Source organism: Myxocyprinus asiaticus, chromosome 12 (genome assembly GCF_019703515.2).
Source record: "Myxocyprinus asiaticus isolate MX2 ecotype Aquarium Trade chromosome 12, UBuf_Myxa_2, whole genome shotgun sequence".
NCBI classification, from domain to species: Eukaryota; Metazoa; Chordata; class Actinopteri; order Cypriniformes; family Catostomidae; genus Myxocyprinus; species Myxocyprinus asiaticus.
The window spans coordinates 2,540,040-2,559,352 of record NC_059355.1 but is presented as its reverse complement, the minus strand read 5'-3'; the positions used below and the strand labels follow the sequence as shown (position 1 = coordinate 2,559,352).

Genomic DNA, 19,313 nt, shown 5'->3' with positions numbered 1-19,313 from the left:
AGAGAGAGAGAGAATGAAAAAGAACGAAAGAAACAGAAAAAGAAAAAAGAAAGAAAAAGAAATAGAGAAAAAAAGAAGGAAAGAACAAAAGAAAAAAGAAAGAACGAGAGAAAGATAGAAAGAAAAAGGGAAAGAAATAGAAGAAACGGAGAAAAAAAATGAGAAAGAGATAGAGAGAGAAAGAATGAAAGAAAGAGAGAGAGAGAGGTGGACACTGGACAGACTCCCCCAAGGCGTGCAGTTCTTGTGTATTAGGCAGTTGTTCAGGCGTCTTACCTGCGCATACAGTCGAGGGCCTGCGTGAAGACCTGTGGGGCCATGCTGTGCTCGTGCTGCAGGATCAGACACTGCTCCAGAGTCACTGACATGGCAGTACGGTCCTTCGCACTTTTACAGCTGGTGAAACGCACTCCGTTTAGTCGCCGACAAATCTGAGCACAGAGGTGTTACACAGTGAGGATTACAATAGCCACATACACTTAAAGGTGCACTCAGTAACCTTTTGTTCATGTCATCTTGGACTTACAGCAACACCTAGTGGTGTGGATACAGCATCATTCAAAATCAATAGTTTTCAGCTGCAGATGCCATTGTAGAAATTCACTATTCACAATCAGCCATGATTAACTGAATCCAATAACAAGACGATTACTGAGATTAAGCGAGTAGTATTCTGCTGGTCATGTGATTCTAATATGGCAGCCCCCATGAGGCGCCCCTCATGGTTACTGATATGACTAGAGTCCTCATCTCATGTGAGAGCTCATGATTTTATACATACACTATATTGCCAAAAGTATTCGCTCACCCATCCAAATAATTGAATTCAGGTGTTCCAATCACTTCCATGGCCACGGTGTATAAAATGAAGCACCTAGGCATGCAGACTGCTTCTACAAACATTTGTGAAAAAATGGGCCGCTCTCAGGAGCTCAGTGAATTCCAGCGTGGTACTGTGATAGGATGCCACCTGTGCAACAAGTCCAGTCGTGAAATTTCCTCACTACTAAATATTCCACAGTCAACTGTCAGTGGTATTATAACAAAGAGGAAGCGATTGGGAATGACAGCAACTCAGCCACGAAGTGGTAGGCCACGTAAAATGACAGCGGATGCTGAGGTGCATAGTGCGCAGAGGTCGCCAACTTTCTGCAAAGTCAATCGCTACAGGCCTCCAAAGTTCATGTGGCCTTCAGATTAGCTCAAGAACAGTGCGTAGAGAGCTTCATAGAATGGGTTTCCATGGCCGAGCAGCTGCATCCAAGCCATACATCACCAAGTGCAATGCAAAGCGTCGGATGCAGTGGTGTAAAGCACGCCGCCACTGGTCTCTAGAGCAGTGGAGACGCGTTCTCTGGAGTGACGAATCACGCTTCTCCATCTGGCAATCTGATGGACGAGTCTGGGTTTGGCGGTTGCCAGGAGAACGGTACTTGTCTGACTGCATTGTGCCAACTGTGAAGTTTGGTGGAGGGGGGATTATGGTGTGGGGTTGTTTTTCAGGAGCTGGGCTTGGCCCCTTAGTTCCAGTGAAAGGAACTCTGAATGCTTCAGCATACCAAGAGATTTTGGACAATTCCATGCTCCCAACTTTGTGGGAACAGTTTGGGGATGGCCCCTTCCTGTTCCAACATGACTGCGCACCAGTGCACAAAGCAAGGTCCATAAAGACATGGATGAGCGAGTTTGGTGTGGAAGAACTTGACTGGCCTGCACAGAGTCCTGACCTCAACCCTATAGAGCACCTTTGGGATGAATTAGAGCGAAGACTGTGAGCCAGACCTTCTCATCCAACATCAGTGTCTGACCTCACAATTGCGCTTCTAGAAGAATGGTCAAAAATTCCCATAAACACACTCCTAAACCTTGTGGAAAGCCTTCCCAGAAGAGTTGAAGCTGTTATAGCTGCAAAGGGTGGGCCGACGTCATATTAAACCCTATGGATTAAGAATGGGATGTCACTTAAGTTCATATGCGTCTAAAGGCAGATGAGCGAATACTTTTGGCAATATAGTGTATGTTTCAAAATGACAATTCATTTCTTTAGGAGTAAAACCTTTTTTAATGGGGAAAAAATGACTGAGTACACCTTTAAAGAAACAATTCACTCTAATGTGAGTGTGATGAGGAGGAGGGTGTGGCCGGGCTGTGATGGAGCACGGCCGGCGCTGAATCAGCTGATCAGTGGGAGAGCGCGATATGGAGCAGCCATCTGCTGCGGACCTGGGGGAGAGACGAGGGGAGGCGTGGGGAGAGGGAAAGGGCGAGCGGAGACACACACAGAGAGAGAGAGAGAGAGAGCAGAAAGAGAGAGAAGAACTTGCTCGCTGGCTTCCGGATGCGCCGTCGCCCGGTCTTCAACTGCTCCTCTGCCCTCTGGCGGACACCAGCTCGCTCCTCCCCCAGTAGATGGCAGCGAGTCCTCCGGCTCCTGCCGGACGGAACTGCTCCTCCCCTTCTCGGCGGACGGCCGCAGTTCCTCTGGCTCTCAGCGGCAAGCAGCGACCCCTCCGTCCCCAGGCAGTCGGCTGCGGCTGCTCCGCCGGCGGATGGCAGCGGCGAGGATTCTGCAACAGCGCATCTCTCCTCCCTCCCAACATAAGACAAACAGACACACACAACGCGGCCACGTGTGTCTCTCTCTCTCTCTCTCTCTTGAACCGGCGTCTCCGGCTGCCCCTTATCTCGCTCTCCCACTGATCAGCTGATTCAGCGCCGGCCATGCTCCATCACGGCCCGGCCACGCCCTCCTCCTCGTCACAGTGAGTAAATAACATACATGTTGTTCAGTTCATCGCACAAAGTGATTGTATAGCTTCAGGAGACTTAGACTACAGTGAATGAGTGGAATCGATTACTTTACTCTCATGAGTCTTTGTTCAATTACATTACAGCGAATAAACCCTGTGAAGACTTTTTAATAATTCACCTTTTGCATTCCACGGAAGACAGAAAGTCATATGGTTCTGGAGCAATATTATGGTGAGAAAATACTGATTTTTCATTTTTATGTGAACTATTCCTCTAATCCAGTTGAAATCTAGATGCAAGTGCCCTTTGAAATGGAACAAGAACAACTAATACAAAGCTGGCATTGTGCTGCAATACAAGAAATCAGTTACACTCATGGGTTTGTGAATAGACAGCAAATCAGTGATCAGTCAAGTTGCGTCAAAGCCAGATTTTAGGTGAAGGCAACTTAAAAGTTAAAACAGTGTTTTAGTGAATCTGCTTCATTTACAGTAGTTGTTACACACATAAACACTTAAGGCGCTTACCAAACTATCAGATATATTCGAAAACAAAATATCAAACCAAGAGGTACTTATTTTTAGAAAGGGCACAAGCAAAATTGTTACACTCTGCTAGGACACCTGTGTGAACTTGAGGGGAACAACTTCAAATAAAACAAAGTAAATAAATAAAAATAAATAATGACAAGTTTGATTAAAGCAATTGCAAAATTGTCTTAGAAAGGTGAAGCTAGTTTAGTTTGCAGATGCCACATTTCATATTTAGAGGTTGGCTTAACTATCCAGATACTTTTGGGGCCACTGACTGTTGCATTAGGTATCGTGTTACCTCTGCAGCCTGCCACAAGATGTCTACATTTTTATTTTTCCTAGCATGAACATTCTGACCAAGGAACCGCAACAGCTCTGGGAGACACGTCTGACTTCGAGAGCTTGGAAGACCTGAGAGGAAGAAAGAGAGTTGTCATTTTAAACCATGCAATCATTTCATTTTTGTAATACATCGGGAGAAACTTCGAGTGACTTACAGTCCTCTGGTAAAACTTCCTTGAATTGCTGGTAGTAAGAACTTAGTCGCGCCAGACTCTCCACGTTGATGAGTTCCTGAAGAGACGTGTCTCCAAACCTTCAACACAAACATTTCAATTTCAAATTGAGACATCAAATACCATATGACTATAAACATTATGATATAATGGTTTTTGATGTTATGTAATCACTCTAACGGCTGTTTTATATAATCAGGACTCACTTCTCAGCAAGTGTTTGCTGCTCGTTGATGCCCACGTTGAACAGCACCGGCTGTACCCGCAGCAGCATGCCACTCTGAATCTCCCTTGGCAATGCGTCAAACATGCTTCCCGGGAGTGGAATGCGAACGTTAAACCCATCGCGATTTCCCGTGATCACCGGCAGCATGTCAGGGGAAGAGGTAGAGATGGCCTGCGTCATCTTAAACGTCACATTCCGGAGATCCATTATTCCTACACTCATGTCCTCTAACATGGCTAACTCCTCTCCTGTGATGAACACACACAACAGATGAAAACCAATGGGACGTGTGAATCGAAATTGAATTCAATTTGGTGAATTGGTTGTGGAAGCATGCGCATACGTACTGTTGTATGCATGTGTAAGTGAGGGTCTTTTTACCGTAAGTACTTAAAAGACACTCAAACTGAGCAAGCAGACCAATGGTGTAGAGCTGTCTCAGGAAGCCATCATCACGAAGACAGTTTCTCAGTTTAATGATGAAGCCACAAATAAGTGCTGTGAGCTTAAGAGAGGGAGAAAAAAAATTGAGCAAGGAGACAAATGTGAGAAAGTGGAAAGAAAGGGCTTAATGGTCACGTTAGTATTATTAATGAGGGATTCCTGTCTTGAAGGAATAGTTCAGCCAAAAATGACAATTCTGTCATAATTTACTCACTATCATGTAGTTTCAAACCCATACTACTTTTGTTCTTAAGCAGAAAAAAGTAGATGTTTAAATGAATATCCGTCTTTAGACAGTTAATAGTAACTCACTTTAAAGCCTAAAAAAGACCCAAAAAGTATTATGAAATAGTCAATGTGACTCTGCATCATATTCCAAGTCTTCTGAAGGCATACGATAGGTTTTGATGAGATACAACCAGAAATACAAGTCATTTTTCAGTGAAAACCTTGATGTCTATTGTGTATTCAATAGCTCTATGAGAGAAGCTCGTTCACGGTGGCTCGCATGTTCACGCAAGAACGTGCGTAGTTAGGTAGGCGTGCACAGATTCCACTTTTTCGCTTTCAATTCGATACCTGAAATCTCAGTATTGGCCGATACAGATCCCCATCTGTTATCAGTGGGGGTTTTTTTGGTTTTTTTGTCAAAATCAGTTTGGAATATCTATACTTCACTGTGTGATACTAATTGGAGGTATTCTTTTATTTGTAAAGAAACACAAACCTTAAACTACACATAATTTCAACATAAATGTACAGCCTATTAAGAAAAACTTCATTGTTAACTAGTCTACTGCATAATGTAGCAGCAAAATTAACAGTAATTCAAGTGAAAGTCTTCAGTAGAAAATACATTTGTTCAACTTGTATTAGGATTTTAAAGGATTCAGATCTCTTAGTTGTGAAATATCAGTCCACTAAATATTCACATGGTTAATTTTTGGCACCCAGTCAACTTAAATATTGTTGTAATTTGTAAACAAATAATAATTATAATAATAATAAAAAATATATTATTATTGTTGTTATTATTAATATTGACCTTTTAACCCTCATGTTGTGTTCGGGTAATTCTTTAGCCATTTTTATTTTGTATCTTTAATAAAATGGTATCCTTTATCTGAATGGTACAAGACTTTGTGACTTTTCCTCCACTCGCTATTTGAACACACATAAAAATCTGGACTTGATTAGATAAGTCTAGGTGGTCATAAAAATAAATAAAAGCAACACAGGTGGTGTTTCGGGTCATTTTGACCCGCCATAGGAAATTAATAGGAAATAATAAATTACAGAGATTTTTTTTATTTGTAAAATAAAAATCAATAAATCAGACACAATGCAGAACACAACCACACATAAAGGAAGTGGTAAAACACATACATGTTTTTTGACTATATTAGTGATCTCTCATTGACTTCCACTGATTTCATATCAGGCTAATGATATTTTCTATTTCCAAATTCCACCCCTAAACCTAACCATCACACAAACATGTGCACATCACAAGATCGTCTTGCATGAACCGCACGTTTGAGATCTCCCCAGAGTGGCTCGATGATATTAAGGTCAGGAGACTGTGATGGCCACTCCAGAACCTTCACCTTTTTCTGCTGTAACCACTGGAGGGTCAACTTGGCCTTGTGCTTAGGGTCATTGTCATGCTGGAAAGTCCTAGAGCGTCCCATGCGCAGCTTTCGTGCAGAAGAATGCAAATTGTCTGCCAGTATTTTCTGATAACATGCTGCATTCATCTTGCCATCAATTTTCACTAGATTCCCCGTGCCTTTAGAGCTCACACACCCCAAAACATCAGTGAGCCACCACCATGCTTCACAGTGGGGATGGTATTCTTTTCACTATAGGCCTTGTTGACCCCTCTCCAAACATAGCACTTATTATTGTGACCATAAAGTTCTATTTTGGTCTCGTCATTCCAAATTACAGTGTGCCAGAAGCTGTGAGGCGTGTCAAGGTGTTGTCAGGCATATTGTAACTGGGCTTTTTTGTGGCATTAGTGCAGTAAAGGCTTCTTTCTGGCAACTCGACCATGCAGCTAATTATTTCGTCATATCGTCGAAAAAACGTATCGTTGAAAAGTATCGTCGTATTGTGCAACTTGAAACAACCACACCGTCTTTTTCCAGAGCAGCCTGTATTTCTCCTGAGGTTACCTGTGGGTTTTTCTTTGTATCCTGAACAATTCTTCTGGCAGTTGTGGCTGAAATCTTTCTTTGTCTACCTGACCTTGGCTTGGTATCAAGAGATCCCCGAATTTTTCACTTCTTAATAAGTGATTGAACAGTGCTGACTGGCATTTTCAAGGCTTTGGATATCTTTTTATATCCTTTTCCATCTTTATAAAGTTCCATTACCTTGTTATGCAGGTCTTTTGACAGTTCTTTTCTGCTCCCCACGGCTCAGTATCTAGCCTGCTCAGTGCATCCACGTGTGAGCTAACAAACTCATTGACTATTTATACACAGACACTAATTGCAATTTAAAAAGCCACAGGTGTGGGAAATTAACCTTTAATTGCCATTTAAACCTGTGTGTGTCACCTTGTGTGTCTGTAACAAGACCAGACATTCAAGGGTATGTAAACTTTTGATCAGGGCCATTTGGGTGATTTCTGTTATCATTATGGAGGAGCCAAACAACTATGTGATGATAAATGGCTTCATATGATCACTATCCTTAAATAAAAGACAGTTTTTTGCATAATCAGTCATATTTTCAAAATCAATGCCAAAATTTCACAATTTCTGCCAGGGTATGCAAACTTTGGAGCACAACTGTGTGTGTATGTGTATAATATATATATATATATATATATATATATATATATATATATATATATATATATATATATATATATATATAGAGAGAGAGAGAGAGAGAGAGAGAGACAGAGAGAGAGAGAGACAGAGAGAGAGAGAGAGAGAGAAAAATATTACACATAAATGTTCAGATCATTTTTGACCCGCGAACACGAGTGTGACTCACAAACGAATGCCGCACAAAGGTTACCCCTCTGGCTTTTATTTTGATGGTCGGAACACCCCAGGAAGTCCTTTAAGTGCCTGTATATGGGCTAGTTCACAGTAGTTTAATTAGATTCTTATTCAAAATCTGGTGAAGTGCTCCTCCCGTGCCATTCTCAATACACATTAGAAGCCAACCAAACTATTTAGCATCTACATCTGAGATAGTGTATGTGTGTAGCGCTCACATACTGCACACTGCTCTGAGAGCTGAAAATAGCCACGAGCGCATCACCAGCCTCTGCGTTCTATGTATGTGTGTCAACAGAGTCGCACCATACACTAACCCTTTGGCGCTGCGCATGTCTTCATGTGGCTTTGAATAAAATGCACTAGTCATATGGACTACTTTAATGGTTCTTTTATATTATTTTTGGAGCTTGACAGTAACGACCCTGGCTAAAACAGAGTATCGGATTTGGATCGGGCTCGCCGGACCCGATCGGTCTAAAAACGTCATACCAATCCAGGTATTGGATCAACGCATCCCTATGGTTTAGCACTAAAATAACAACGCTCTCGCTTCAACGTGTGCCACTGTGATCGAGCTTTTCTCTACACTCATGAACGCGCAACCAAAACTGTATGCCTTCAGAAGACTTGGAATATGACTCATAAATCGCATAGACTACTTTTATGATACTTTTGGGTCCTTATATACGCTTTAAAGTGAGTTGCTATCAGCTGCCATTGTTTTGGAAAGACAGGCCGGTATATTCATTAAAACAGTGGTTCTCAACTGGTTTTGTTTCGGGACCCAGATTTTACATTGGACATCAAGTGGTGACTCACCATAATAAAAAACATAACCTGTATTTAATGTCTCCTGGGTCACATTTTCTTTTATCTTGCATAGTTTTGTTCATGGTTTTCAAGTATAATGCATGTATCAGGTGACACTGTTTTTGTTACTGGTGTCAACAACAAAAGATTCAGGAAGATTTCTCTCCCTCCTTTTAAAAGTTGATGAGCATATTTATTTATATGAGCCAATTATATATACAGTTGAAGTCAGAAGTTTACATACACATCAGCCAAATACATTTAAACTCAGTTTTTCACAATTCCTGACATTTAATCGTAGAAAACATTCCCTGTCTTAGGTCAGTTAGGATCACTACTTTATTTTAAGAATGTGAAATGTCAGAATAATAGTAGAGAGAATTCTTTATTTCAGCTTTTATTTCTTTCATCACATTCCCAGTGGGTCAGAAGTTCACACACATTTTGTTAGTATTTAAATTGATTAACTTGGGTCAAACATTTTGGGTAGCCTTCCACAAGCTTCTCACAATATAGAAGCTTGTCTTGAAAACCATGAACAGATTAAGTTTTTACCATGGTTGGTCGCCAATTGATTTCCAATGTAAAATCTGGGTCCTGAAGCAAAACCAGTTGAGAACCACTGTTTTAGCAAGTCTTTGAATTTTGGCTTTAACGTCTGTAGACGAAGCTGAATTTCTTTTCCTCTGTACACATCTGTAATGGTTGTTCTTATTCCCCCAGCTGAACAAGTAGCCATGCCTCAAACTCATGCTATAGGTTTAGATAGAAAGGGATGGGTGGAGCTGAGCAGGCCGCTCAAAATATAAACATCAATGTTTTGATGGTGCCTGAGAGGCACAGTGTTTATACTTTTGGGGAGGTAAACCCACGAATGGCTTATTTATAGTTGTCAATGAACAATAAACTGGGAAAGTAGAATGTATTTTAACATAAAAAAAGTTGCACATTTCACCTTCAAATGAACAATGAAATAAGAAAGCATGTGACATGCGAAATCGAGTTGTCTTTCGAGTTGCCTAATGGAACGCTATCTTAATGTGTTTGGGTGTGTTAGAGTGAGAACTAACTGTCTGACAGAAGACCACATCTCGGCGGTACTGCAGGTTGAGGTCCATAGCGATGGTGGGTGCGCTGTCTTGCATGAGCAAGAAAACCATCGACTTCTTGGCTTTGTCACTCATCATGGCCACACACTCCGTTAGAGTCGTTAACAGGGGATAAAGGGCCACACTCCACTCACCTGACACACACACACATACACATATAATCAGCTATGTTTTTAAGTATCAAACACCACTATCACATATCCATGCATCACTTTAAATGTTAACATGGACACACAGGGCTCATTAAACAGTGGCAATGACAGAAGGTTTATATCAAGTAAAACCATTAACAGAAGGATGAAAGACAACAGATGTGACATAAAAGTGAACAGTGCTGAACATCAGTTTTGCAAAAGCGCTTAAGCTTAAGGGCAGGGGCTCTTACCTGGGTAACTTTCCTCTCCACTGCTGCTGTTCCCATCTAGAGGGGCGGAGGTGCAACATGCAAAGGTTAACTTAGCGAGTGCAACCAGCACAGCACAGACAGCTCACACAAACGTTGGGCCATTCTGACTCAATGTATTATATGCAACTTAAAACAAGCAAAACAGCAATGTAAAAACAAGCCGTCTTTTCCCCTCAAGTGCAAAGTGGTATGTTGCAATGGTCTACCCAGAAACAGTCTAATAAAGACAAAGAGGAAAATTCTTTACATCTGCCTGGCAAACAAATGATTTCATATTTATTATATAATGGTAAAGACTGTAAATTACCGCATTCTTACACTGCCAAGTGACTAACTGGCACAGACAGACAGCCTGTGAGCATGTTAACCAGCCAGCCAATCAAATATTTGCACTCAGTCACATGTTCACAGTAGGCAAATATGCTGGGTCAAACAACAGAATGTTCCAGAAACAGAGACATGGCACATCAACAGATATCTTACACACACATTGGCATGACATTGAATTCACTTGGATCTCAGTTCTTCCATACATTCATGTGGATTTGCTTTGGCACAGATAAATACAAACAGATAAACAAACAAACATATTACTAGACTCTTTAATATCAGACAACCTACAGAGTGGATTAGAGGCAGAAGAAATTCAAGCCACAACAAGTCATGTAAAAACTAATATAAGACCTTGTTGCCATAGCAGCATGCAGCCTACCTAAGGATGAACAGGTGACAGGGTGTGTGTGAAAGTTAGATAGAAAGCGATGATAACAAGAGAACGAAAGAAGACAGAGGATTTGCATGGTAATGTGTGTGAGCCATTACAGATATAGACACATGATGGCCAGGCAGAAGGAAATGTAAAGCCAAAGGCAGAAACACATCACATCTGAAACTGCTAAAGGGATGAACAAAAATACTAGTAGTTCCGTTGTCTGACCAATTAGTCAACCAGTCGCTTTTAAGGAAGCCCTGAATAATTAGGGTCAACCAGACCTTGATCAGTTGCGTTTTGAAGGGTGTGTTCACACAAGATGCGTTCTTGTGTTAACAGACAGACGGCTAGACGGAGCGCAACAGAGTGGAACAGAATGCAGGGATATTTTGAGGTGGATTAGATCTCATTTTTAAAAGTTGAACTATTTTTAACTTGACACAGCATTTTAAAAACACAACACTCACGGTGCAATGGTCAGGGTTCAATATACGTTAAGCAGAATCGACAGCAATTGTGGGATAATGTTGATTATCACAAAAAATACAATATTTTGTTAGCATTTACAATGGAAGTCAATGGGGCTGATTTTTGGAGGGTTTAACAAGCAGAAATGGGGTTGTTAAAATACGGTCGTTTTTGGGTTTACCGCATTACGTTGTCAGGGTAATGAAGTTGTAAATTGGACTCTTTCACTCTTGGATTTAAATTAATCATGGCTGATCAATTTAATAGTGAATTTCTACAATGGCATCTGCAACAGAAAACTATTGATTTTGAATGATGCTGCATCCACACCACTAGGTGTCGCTGTAAGTCCAAGATGACACGGGCAAAAAGGAACAAATAAAAAGGCTCAATATCTTAAATCTTTTGTTGCACAAAACTATCCTCACAAAATACCTGACAAAAAAGGGAGACTTTCAGATTATGCATAATAATGAGAACATAAAAATACAGCAGCCGATTTTAAGTCCAGCAGTAACTATCTTGAAATGTATTGTTTAGTCGTAGTTTTAGTTCTCTTACTAAATATCCTTTAGTCGATATTTTGTCATGTCATATTCATTCATTTTAGTCTATTTCACACTGACTAAGGCAGCATACAATTTTAGTCAATGAAAATAACATACAGTATTTTAGTTGACAATAACGTGTTAAACAAAAACTAACCAAATATTAAAACATTTTACATTTAACAAAATGTAACACAAATGCATTTATTAATTTAAAATCTATAAAAGATAAACAAAAACATAGAATAAAAATAAGAGTAAAAACAGTCCTTGTGAAAACCTGAGCTCCTGAAAAGCATAAAATGAGCAGAAGTATTAGCTACTTTCAGTAGCTTTTCATTTTTATCAGCTACTTGAAGAACTCGGCTCTTTCTGCTCACATAGCCTCAAACGGGGAAATCCCCAGAATACTATACTGGATTATTTTGAATCAGTTCTTTCAAGATAATTCTTCCTCTAAAATACTTTTCTCATATTTCGTCATATTTTCATAAGCAGTATGTTTTAATTAAAATAATTACATTATCATCATTATGCGTCTTTTTCAAGTTGTCTTTGTTACTGTTGACAAAATCAAAAACCCTTTGTCAACTAACATTTTCATCAGGAATTTTGTTGACAAGATTATCATTAGAAAGGATCTACCGTGTTCCTAAAAACATTAAAAAAACACAAAAAAACAAGTTGACCTCGGTGATCGACTACTTGGTTTTTAGACCATCGTCTCCATCACTACCACCTACTGCAGTGAACTCATGCTATTGTCCAAAAAAAATAAAAATAAAAAATACATAGATGAGAGAAAGGGTGCAAACAAGAGAGAAAGGCACCTACATGCATGTGGTTCTGCACTAGTATGGCATGCAGGGTTCAGATTAGGTGGTGAGGATGAAGATGGTGATGATGATGATGATGATGATGGTGGTGAGGGTGACTGCTGTTCTGGTTCGGGGACTGAGGAAGACTCCTCCATGCAGACAGGGTTGATCCAGAAGGCTTGTTTTCTCATGTTACCTTTCTTACTGGCGCCGCCCTGCTGGTCAGCCTGAAACATGTCCTCACTGCTGCTGCTCTGCAGTCTGTCCCTCTGCAGCAGTTTATCCACACGCTGGATTATACACTCCAGACTTTTGTCAACATTCCCCCACACCTTTTCCTATAAAACACACAAACACCAAGGAGACTGAAGACAAATTCTCTTAGAGATTCTCTTAAAGCGAATAAGATTGCAATGAGAATTTCACCTCCTGATGAATTTCTGGATAAAATTCGATCAGGCCTGTGCTTCCTTATCAGAATCAGAATCAGCGTTATTGCCAAGTTTGCTTACACATACAAGGAATTTGTCTTGGTGACAGGAGCTTCCAGTGTACAACAATACCAAAACAATATATAAACAGCAGCAAGACACAGATAATAATAAAAAATAAAAAACAGTTATACACATACGTACATACACACACAGACACACACATACATACATACATACACACACACACACACACGTAGTGCAATCTAATACAAATCTGTTATCTGTTATGTACAGTGCAAATGTTTTTTTGTTTTTTTTTCCTCAGAGGAATGAAATGGCAGAAGAGGTTGGATGTGTTGGATAAATATAAAAAAGACTAAACTGTGTATTGCACATAGTTATTGCTCAATGGGGCAATTTAACTGTTCATGAGATCGATAGCCTGGGGGAAAAAACTGTTCCTGTGCCTGACGGTTCTGGTGCTCAGAGCTCTGAAGCGTCGGCCAGAAGGCAACAGTTCAAAAAGGTAGTGGGCAGGGTGAGTGGTGTCCAGAGTGATTTTTCCAGCCTTTTTCCTCACTCCGGAAGTGTATAGTTCTTGAAGGGGGGCAGGGGGCAACCGATCATCCTCTCAGCAGTCCGAATTGTCCTTTGTAGTCTTCTGATGTCTGATTTCGTAGCTGAACCAAACCAAACAGTTATTGAAGTATGACCGCTGCGTAGAACTGTATCAGCAGCGCCTGTGGCAGGTTGAACTTCCTCTGCTGGTGAAGGAAGTACAACCTCTGCTGGGCCTTTTTCACAATGGAGTCAATGTGGGTCTCTCACTTCAGGTCCTGTGATATGGTAGTGCCCAGGAACTTGAATGACTCCGCTGCTGCCACAGTGCTGTTTAGAATGGTGAGGGGGGTCAGTGTTGGGGTGTTCCTCCTAAAGTCCACAATCATCTCCACCATTTTGAGCATGTTCAGTTCAAGGTTGTTTTGACTGCACCAGACAGCCAGCTGTTCAACCTCCCTTCTGTATGCAGACTCATCGTCATCTCGGATGAGGCCGATGACAGTGGTGTCGTCTGCAAACTTCAGGAGCTTGACAGAGGAGTCCTTGGCAATGCAGTCACTGGTGTAGAGGGAGAAGAGTAGTGGGGAGAGCACACATCCCTGAGGGGCACCAGTGCTGATTGTACAGGTGCTGGAAGTGAGTTTCCCGTCTCACAAGCTGCTGCCTGTCCATCAGAAAGCTGGTAATCCACTGACAGATAGACATGGGAACAGAGAGTTGGTGTAGTTTAGTCTGGAGAACAGTTGGGATGATGGTGCTGAAAGCCGAACTGAAGTCCACAAAAAGGATCCTTGCATATGTCCCTGGTCTGTCCAGATGTTGCAGGATATGATGCAATCCCATGTTGACTGCATCATCCACAGACCTGTTTGCTCGATAAGCAAATTGAAGGGGATCTAGAAAGGGTCCAGTGATGTTCTTCAGGTGGGCCAACACCAGTCTCTCAAATGATTCCATGACCACAGACGTCAGGGCGACAGGTCTGTAGTCATTAAGTCCTGTGATTTTTGGTTTCTTTGGGACAGAAATAATGATTGAGCATTTGAAGCATCATGGGACTTCACACTGCTCCAGTGATCTATTGAAGATCTGTGTGAAGATGGGGGCCAGCTGGTTAGCACAGGATCAAAGACATGCTAGTGAGACGCCATCTGGGCCTGAAGCTTTCCTCGTCTTGTTTCCGAAAGATGCGGCTCACATCATCTTCACAGATCTTAAGTGCAGGTTGAGTAGCAGGAGGGGGGAGGAGGGGGGTTGCAGGAGGTGTTGGTGTTGGTGTTTGTGTGAAGTGAAGGTCAGAGTGGGTGTGGGGTGTGAGAATGGGCCTTTCAAATATGCAGAACACATTCAGGTCGTCAGCCAGTTGTTGGTCCACCACAGGGTTGGGGGTAGGAGTCCTGTAATTTGCGAGTTGTTTCATGCCGCTCCACACTGATGCAGGGTCGTTAGCTGAAAACTTGTTTTTCAGCTTCTCAGAGTATCTTCTTTTAGCCACTCTGATTTCCTTGTTCAGTGTGTTCCTGGCCTGATTGTACAAGACTTTATCCCCACCCCTGTAAGCATCCTCTTTGGCCTGCCTGAGCTCTGCTGTAAACCATGGTTTGTCATTGTTGAACTTTAAATAAGTCCTAGTAGGAATGCACATATCCTCACAGAAACTGATATATGATGTAACAGTATCTGTGAGCTCATCCAGGTCTGTGGCTGCAGCCTCAAAAACACTCCAATCCGTGCAATCGAAGCAGGCTTGTAGTTCCCGCTCTGCTTCATTGGTCCATCTCTTTACAGTCCTTACTACTGGCTTGGTTGATTTTAATTTCTGCCTGTAGGTTGGAAGAAGATGAACCAGACAGTGATCAGAGAGTCCCAAAGCTGCTCTAGGGACAGAGAGATATGCATCCTTTATTGCTGTGTAGCAGTGATCCAGTATGTTCCTGTCTCTGGTGGGGCATGTAATGTTCTGTTTGTATTTGGGCAGTTCACGCGTGAGATTTGCTTTGTTAAAATCCCCAAGAATAATAATAACTGAGTCCGGGTATTGTTGTTCCGTGTCTGTGATTTGATCAGCCAGCTGTTGCAGCAGTGCATTCAAACACGTGTTTGGCGCAATATACACACTCACCAGAATAAACGAGGAAACTCCCGCGGCGAGTAGAAAGGCTTACAGTTAATAAAGAGAGCTCTCAAATTAGGACAGCACATCCTCTTTAACGTTGTTACATCTGTACACCAACCTTCACTGATGTAAAAGCATGTTCCACCGCCTCTCGTTTTCCCCGTTAACTCCTCGATGCGATCCGCTCTGAACAGCTGAAAGCCCGGCAGATGTAACGCGCTGTTCGGAATGGCTTCACTCAGCCAGGTTTCTGTGAAGCACAAGGCAGCAGAGGTTGAAAAGTCCTTGTTTGTGCGGGTGAGGAGATGTAGTTCGTCCGTTTTGTTAGGAAGAGAGCGGAGATTCGCAAGATGAATGCTCGGCAGCGTTGTTCGAAAGCCCCGCCGACAGAGTTTGACCAGCGCACCGGCTCGTCTTCCTCGCCTGGGTCTCCTGAACAACAAAGCTGTGCCTCCAACTAAAATGTCTAGCAAAATGTCTAAATATGACTGTCTGGTAAAAGCTGTCGAATGTTCAGCAGTTCGTCTCTGGTAAAACTGACTGGAAAAAGATTACTAAACACAGGACAAACAAACAAAAACAACAAAACAATAGGAGCACTCCACACCGAGGCGGCCATCCGCGGTGCCATCATGATGTATATAAGATGGTCCTTGACACTGCCCCTTTTACACCTGATATTAATGTCTGAATGCTCGTTGTTATTTTTAGCTGGGTGCAAACTGTATGATTTTTACGGCCCTTGCCGTGATTGCTGTTTGTCAGACTGTCCGATATGATCAATGTGAGATCTTAGGTAAAAGCCATGGCACACTGTGTGACATTATGTAAGACTGAACAATCACATCGTAGCCAAGACTTTGGCTCCAATTGTCTCGACTGACAGCATTGACTGGGTGTTTTATGTTTTAGAACTTCATCAGACGCTAAGATTCATTGCAAATCGGTCACTGGAGAACATGTGATCAAAGACTACCAATTTTGGGAAATCTTTTAAAATCCATAAAATTTGTCTCAGATGGCAAAATTGTGTCCAAAATCGTACAACGTAAACCCAGCTTTAGGTCAATTAACTGTATTTACTGAACTTCTGAAGTGTGAGCTTCACTCATGTGATCGGATCACAAAATGTTTTGGACCCTGTTTACACCTGTATAAAATAGTTAGTTCACCCAAAATTGAAAATTCTCTCATCACTTACTCACCCTCATGCCATCCTAGATGTGTATGGCTTTCTTTCTTCTGCTGAACACAAACAGGATTTACAGAAGAATTTCTCAGCTCTGTAGGTCCATATAATGCAAGTAAATGGGTGCCAACATTTTGAAGCTCCAAAATCTGGCAACATAAAAGTACAACAGATGACTCTGGTGGTTAAATCCATATCTTCAGACATGATATGATAGGTGTGGATGAGAAACAGATCAATATTAAAGTCCTTTTTACAATAAATTCTCTTCCCTACTCAGTCAATCTCAACTTTCACTTTCACATTCTTCTTCTTGTGTTTTTGATGAGTCACATCCTTCGTGCATATCGGCCCCTAATGGGCAGGGAGGAGAATTTATGATAAAAAATGACTTAAAAATTGATCTGTTTTGCACCCACACCTATCATATCACTTCTGAAGATATGGATTAAAACACTTGAGTTATATGGATTACTTTTATGCTCCCTTTATGTAGATTTTAGAGCTTCAAAATTTTGGCACCCATTCACTTGCATTGTATGGACCTACAGAGCTGAAATATTCTTCTAAAAATCTTAATTTGTTTTCTGCAGAAGAAAGAAAGTCATACATATCTGGGATATCATGAGGGTGAGTAATTTTCATTTTTGGGTGAACTATCCCTTTAAGCACTGTGAATTTGTAATTGGATTGCCAGAAATGGATGTTGATACCAGGTGTAAATTGAGCTTTGAAAATGGACTTGTAAACATGGGGTTTAAAATTAACTAATGCATCTCGACTAACTCATTAACCTCCAGTCTTAAATGTCATACTACAATGATCCATTATTTATTTATTTAATTAATTATGAGGCTAGGTCAATCTTTTAATTGTTTGTACGTAGACAAAATGTTACCCTTAACTTAAGGTATCTTTAAAAATTGTAATCTTAAAACACAACTTTTTTTCCCAGGCAATGTCAATAATCCAGCATCAAACTCAGTGCATCTAGTTTTGTAAATTATTGTTTGTGAAAATGTATACTTCCATGGCATTTAGCACAACGCAGCAGTTGTCAGCTCTGTCTAGGGTGGCCAGATGTCCCATTTTTCCTGGGACAGTTCCGTATTTAAGGACTTTTTCCTAGTTTAAAAAGTATTTTTATGTCCCGTATTTCCCCTCTCCTAAAATTTCTCCATCACCTATGCAGCTTTCTCAGTCACGTGAGTATTCTAATCAAAGGCAGTCAAGGATACAGCTTGTAAAACCAATAAAATCGCACTGTGTTATTTGAAGTACATGATTGGATTAAACTATCCAATCACAATCCTCTATCAATAGATGTCCAGTTAGTGAACTGATTGAAGAGTCAGTTTGAAAGAGCACACAGATGGAATTGCAGCTGGAAAAATGTCAAGGAAGCATGCATGTACATTTAATGAGGATCTTATAAAAGAGATTTGTGGAGCTTGCTTTTCCATCACCCATGGAGGCCGCAACGACATCACGCAGCATGTTCATACAAAAAAGCATGTGAATACTGGTAAAAGTACCACACTAAGTGTTAGCGATGTTTTTGTGAAGCAAAGTTCTGAATCTGACAAGGTGCACGCAAGTGAAGGACTTTTTGCTTATCATTCTGTTGTGCACGGCCATAGTTTTGCACATTCATGACCAGAGAAATGTCTTACAGGCCAGGCTGGAGGAATAATTACCCTCTGACATTAAAAAGCAGTTGGATGCCCTGGTTGAAGCTGGTGACATGCAAGCGGATGATTTCTTTTTGTGCAGTGAGAAACTTTTATTCAGCATCAGTGGATTACCTCCAAAATTGGAGCCGCTCATTGGAGAACACAGAAACACTTGAGTGGGCCCTACTGAGAGACATCCCAGAATGGATTCAGGCATCGAACACTTCTACTCCAGAATCCCCACTCTCAGTTTAATTGACAAAATCACACTCTTTGATGAGTGGGCTTACGTGAAAAACACTGTCACTCGTCCTAACACTGAATGGAACATAAACAAGACGGCCATGTCTGAGAGATGGACAGACATTTTTTGTGAGCTGGAGAGCAAGACCATCAACTTCGGGGTCTTAGCCAAGTTCATGGAGTTTGTTTTATGCCTGCAGCATGGACACCGGATAAATCTCGACTCAGTGTAACAGTCATGAAGGCAATGGTTTTCATACATCTTAATTTTGGACTGGACTGCTCTGCATTTTACGATAAACTCTTGAAAGACAAGCGCACAATGAAAAAAATTGCTGCCAGCGAAAAGTACAAGGTAACAACAGTTACAGATGTGGATGCACCCTCTACTTCACATTGATCTGCGCCTAGGTAAGGATAAGTCAATTTCATATTTGCTGGGAGGGGGCTGTCCCGTTTTCCACAAGCAGGAATCTGGTCACCCTAGCTCTGTCTTACCCACTCTTCCTCATGCCAATCAACATGAAGAGACGAGCGACTGTTTCTGCCACTCCACGTGGCCAGCAGTGTGTCCTGATCATTCCTCAGCATCACCTGCTCTGAGTCAGCCGATGGGGAGTTTTTAGAGGCGATGTACTCTGGTCTGGCTGCGTTCAGGGCTTGCACTGCAGATGCTAGCAGCTTACAGTCACACACCATCACCAGCTGCCGTGTCTGAAAGTGAGAGAGAAAGAACA

At 41.5% G+C, this 19,313-nt stretch overlaps 1 protein-coding gene across 11 annotated transcripts in view; it reads right to left on the bottom strand.

The window, feature by feature from the left end:
- LOC127449222 (inositol polyphosphate-4-phosphatase type I A-like) overlaps positions 1 to 19,313 on the bottom strand; it is a 111,974-nt gene that overhangs the window by 38,666 nt on the left and 53,995 nt on the right. For 6 of the 11 annotated variants that reach the window (XM_051712505.1, XM_051712506.1, XM_051712512.1 and 3 more), the window contains exons 14-22: positions 19,075 to 19,290; positions 12,377 to 12,698; positions 9,794 to 9,829; positions 9,370 to 9,542; positions 4,407 to 4,530; positions 4,006 to 4,273; positions 3,782 to 3,879; positions 3,583 to 3,695; positions 277 to 431 (exon numbers count right to left, since the gene is read on the bottom strand). In XM_051712505.1, the coding sequence (XP_051568465.1) occupies positions 277 to 431; positions 3,583 to 3,695; positions 3,782 to 3,879; positions 4,006 to 4,273; positions 4,407 to 4,530; positions 9,370 to 9,542; positions 9,794 to 9,829; positions 12,377 to 12,698; positions 19,075 to 19,290 (1,505 nt within the window). The remainder of the gene's footprint in view (positions 1 to 276; positions 432 to 3,582; positions 3,696 to 3,781; positions 3,880 to 4,005; positions 4,274 to 4,406; positions 4,531 to 9,369; positions 9,543 to 9,793; positions 9,830 to 12,376; positions 12,699 to 19,074; positions 19,291 to 19,313) is intronic. The other 5 variants (XM_051712513.1, XM_051712514.1, XM_051712515.1 and 2 more) reach the window with 3 other exon arrangements.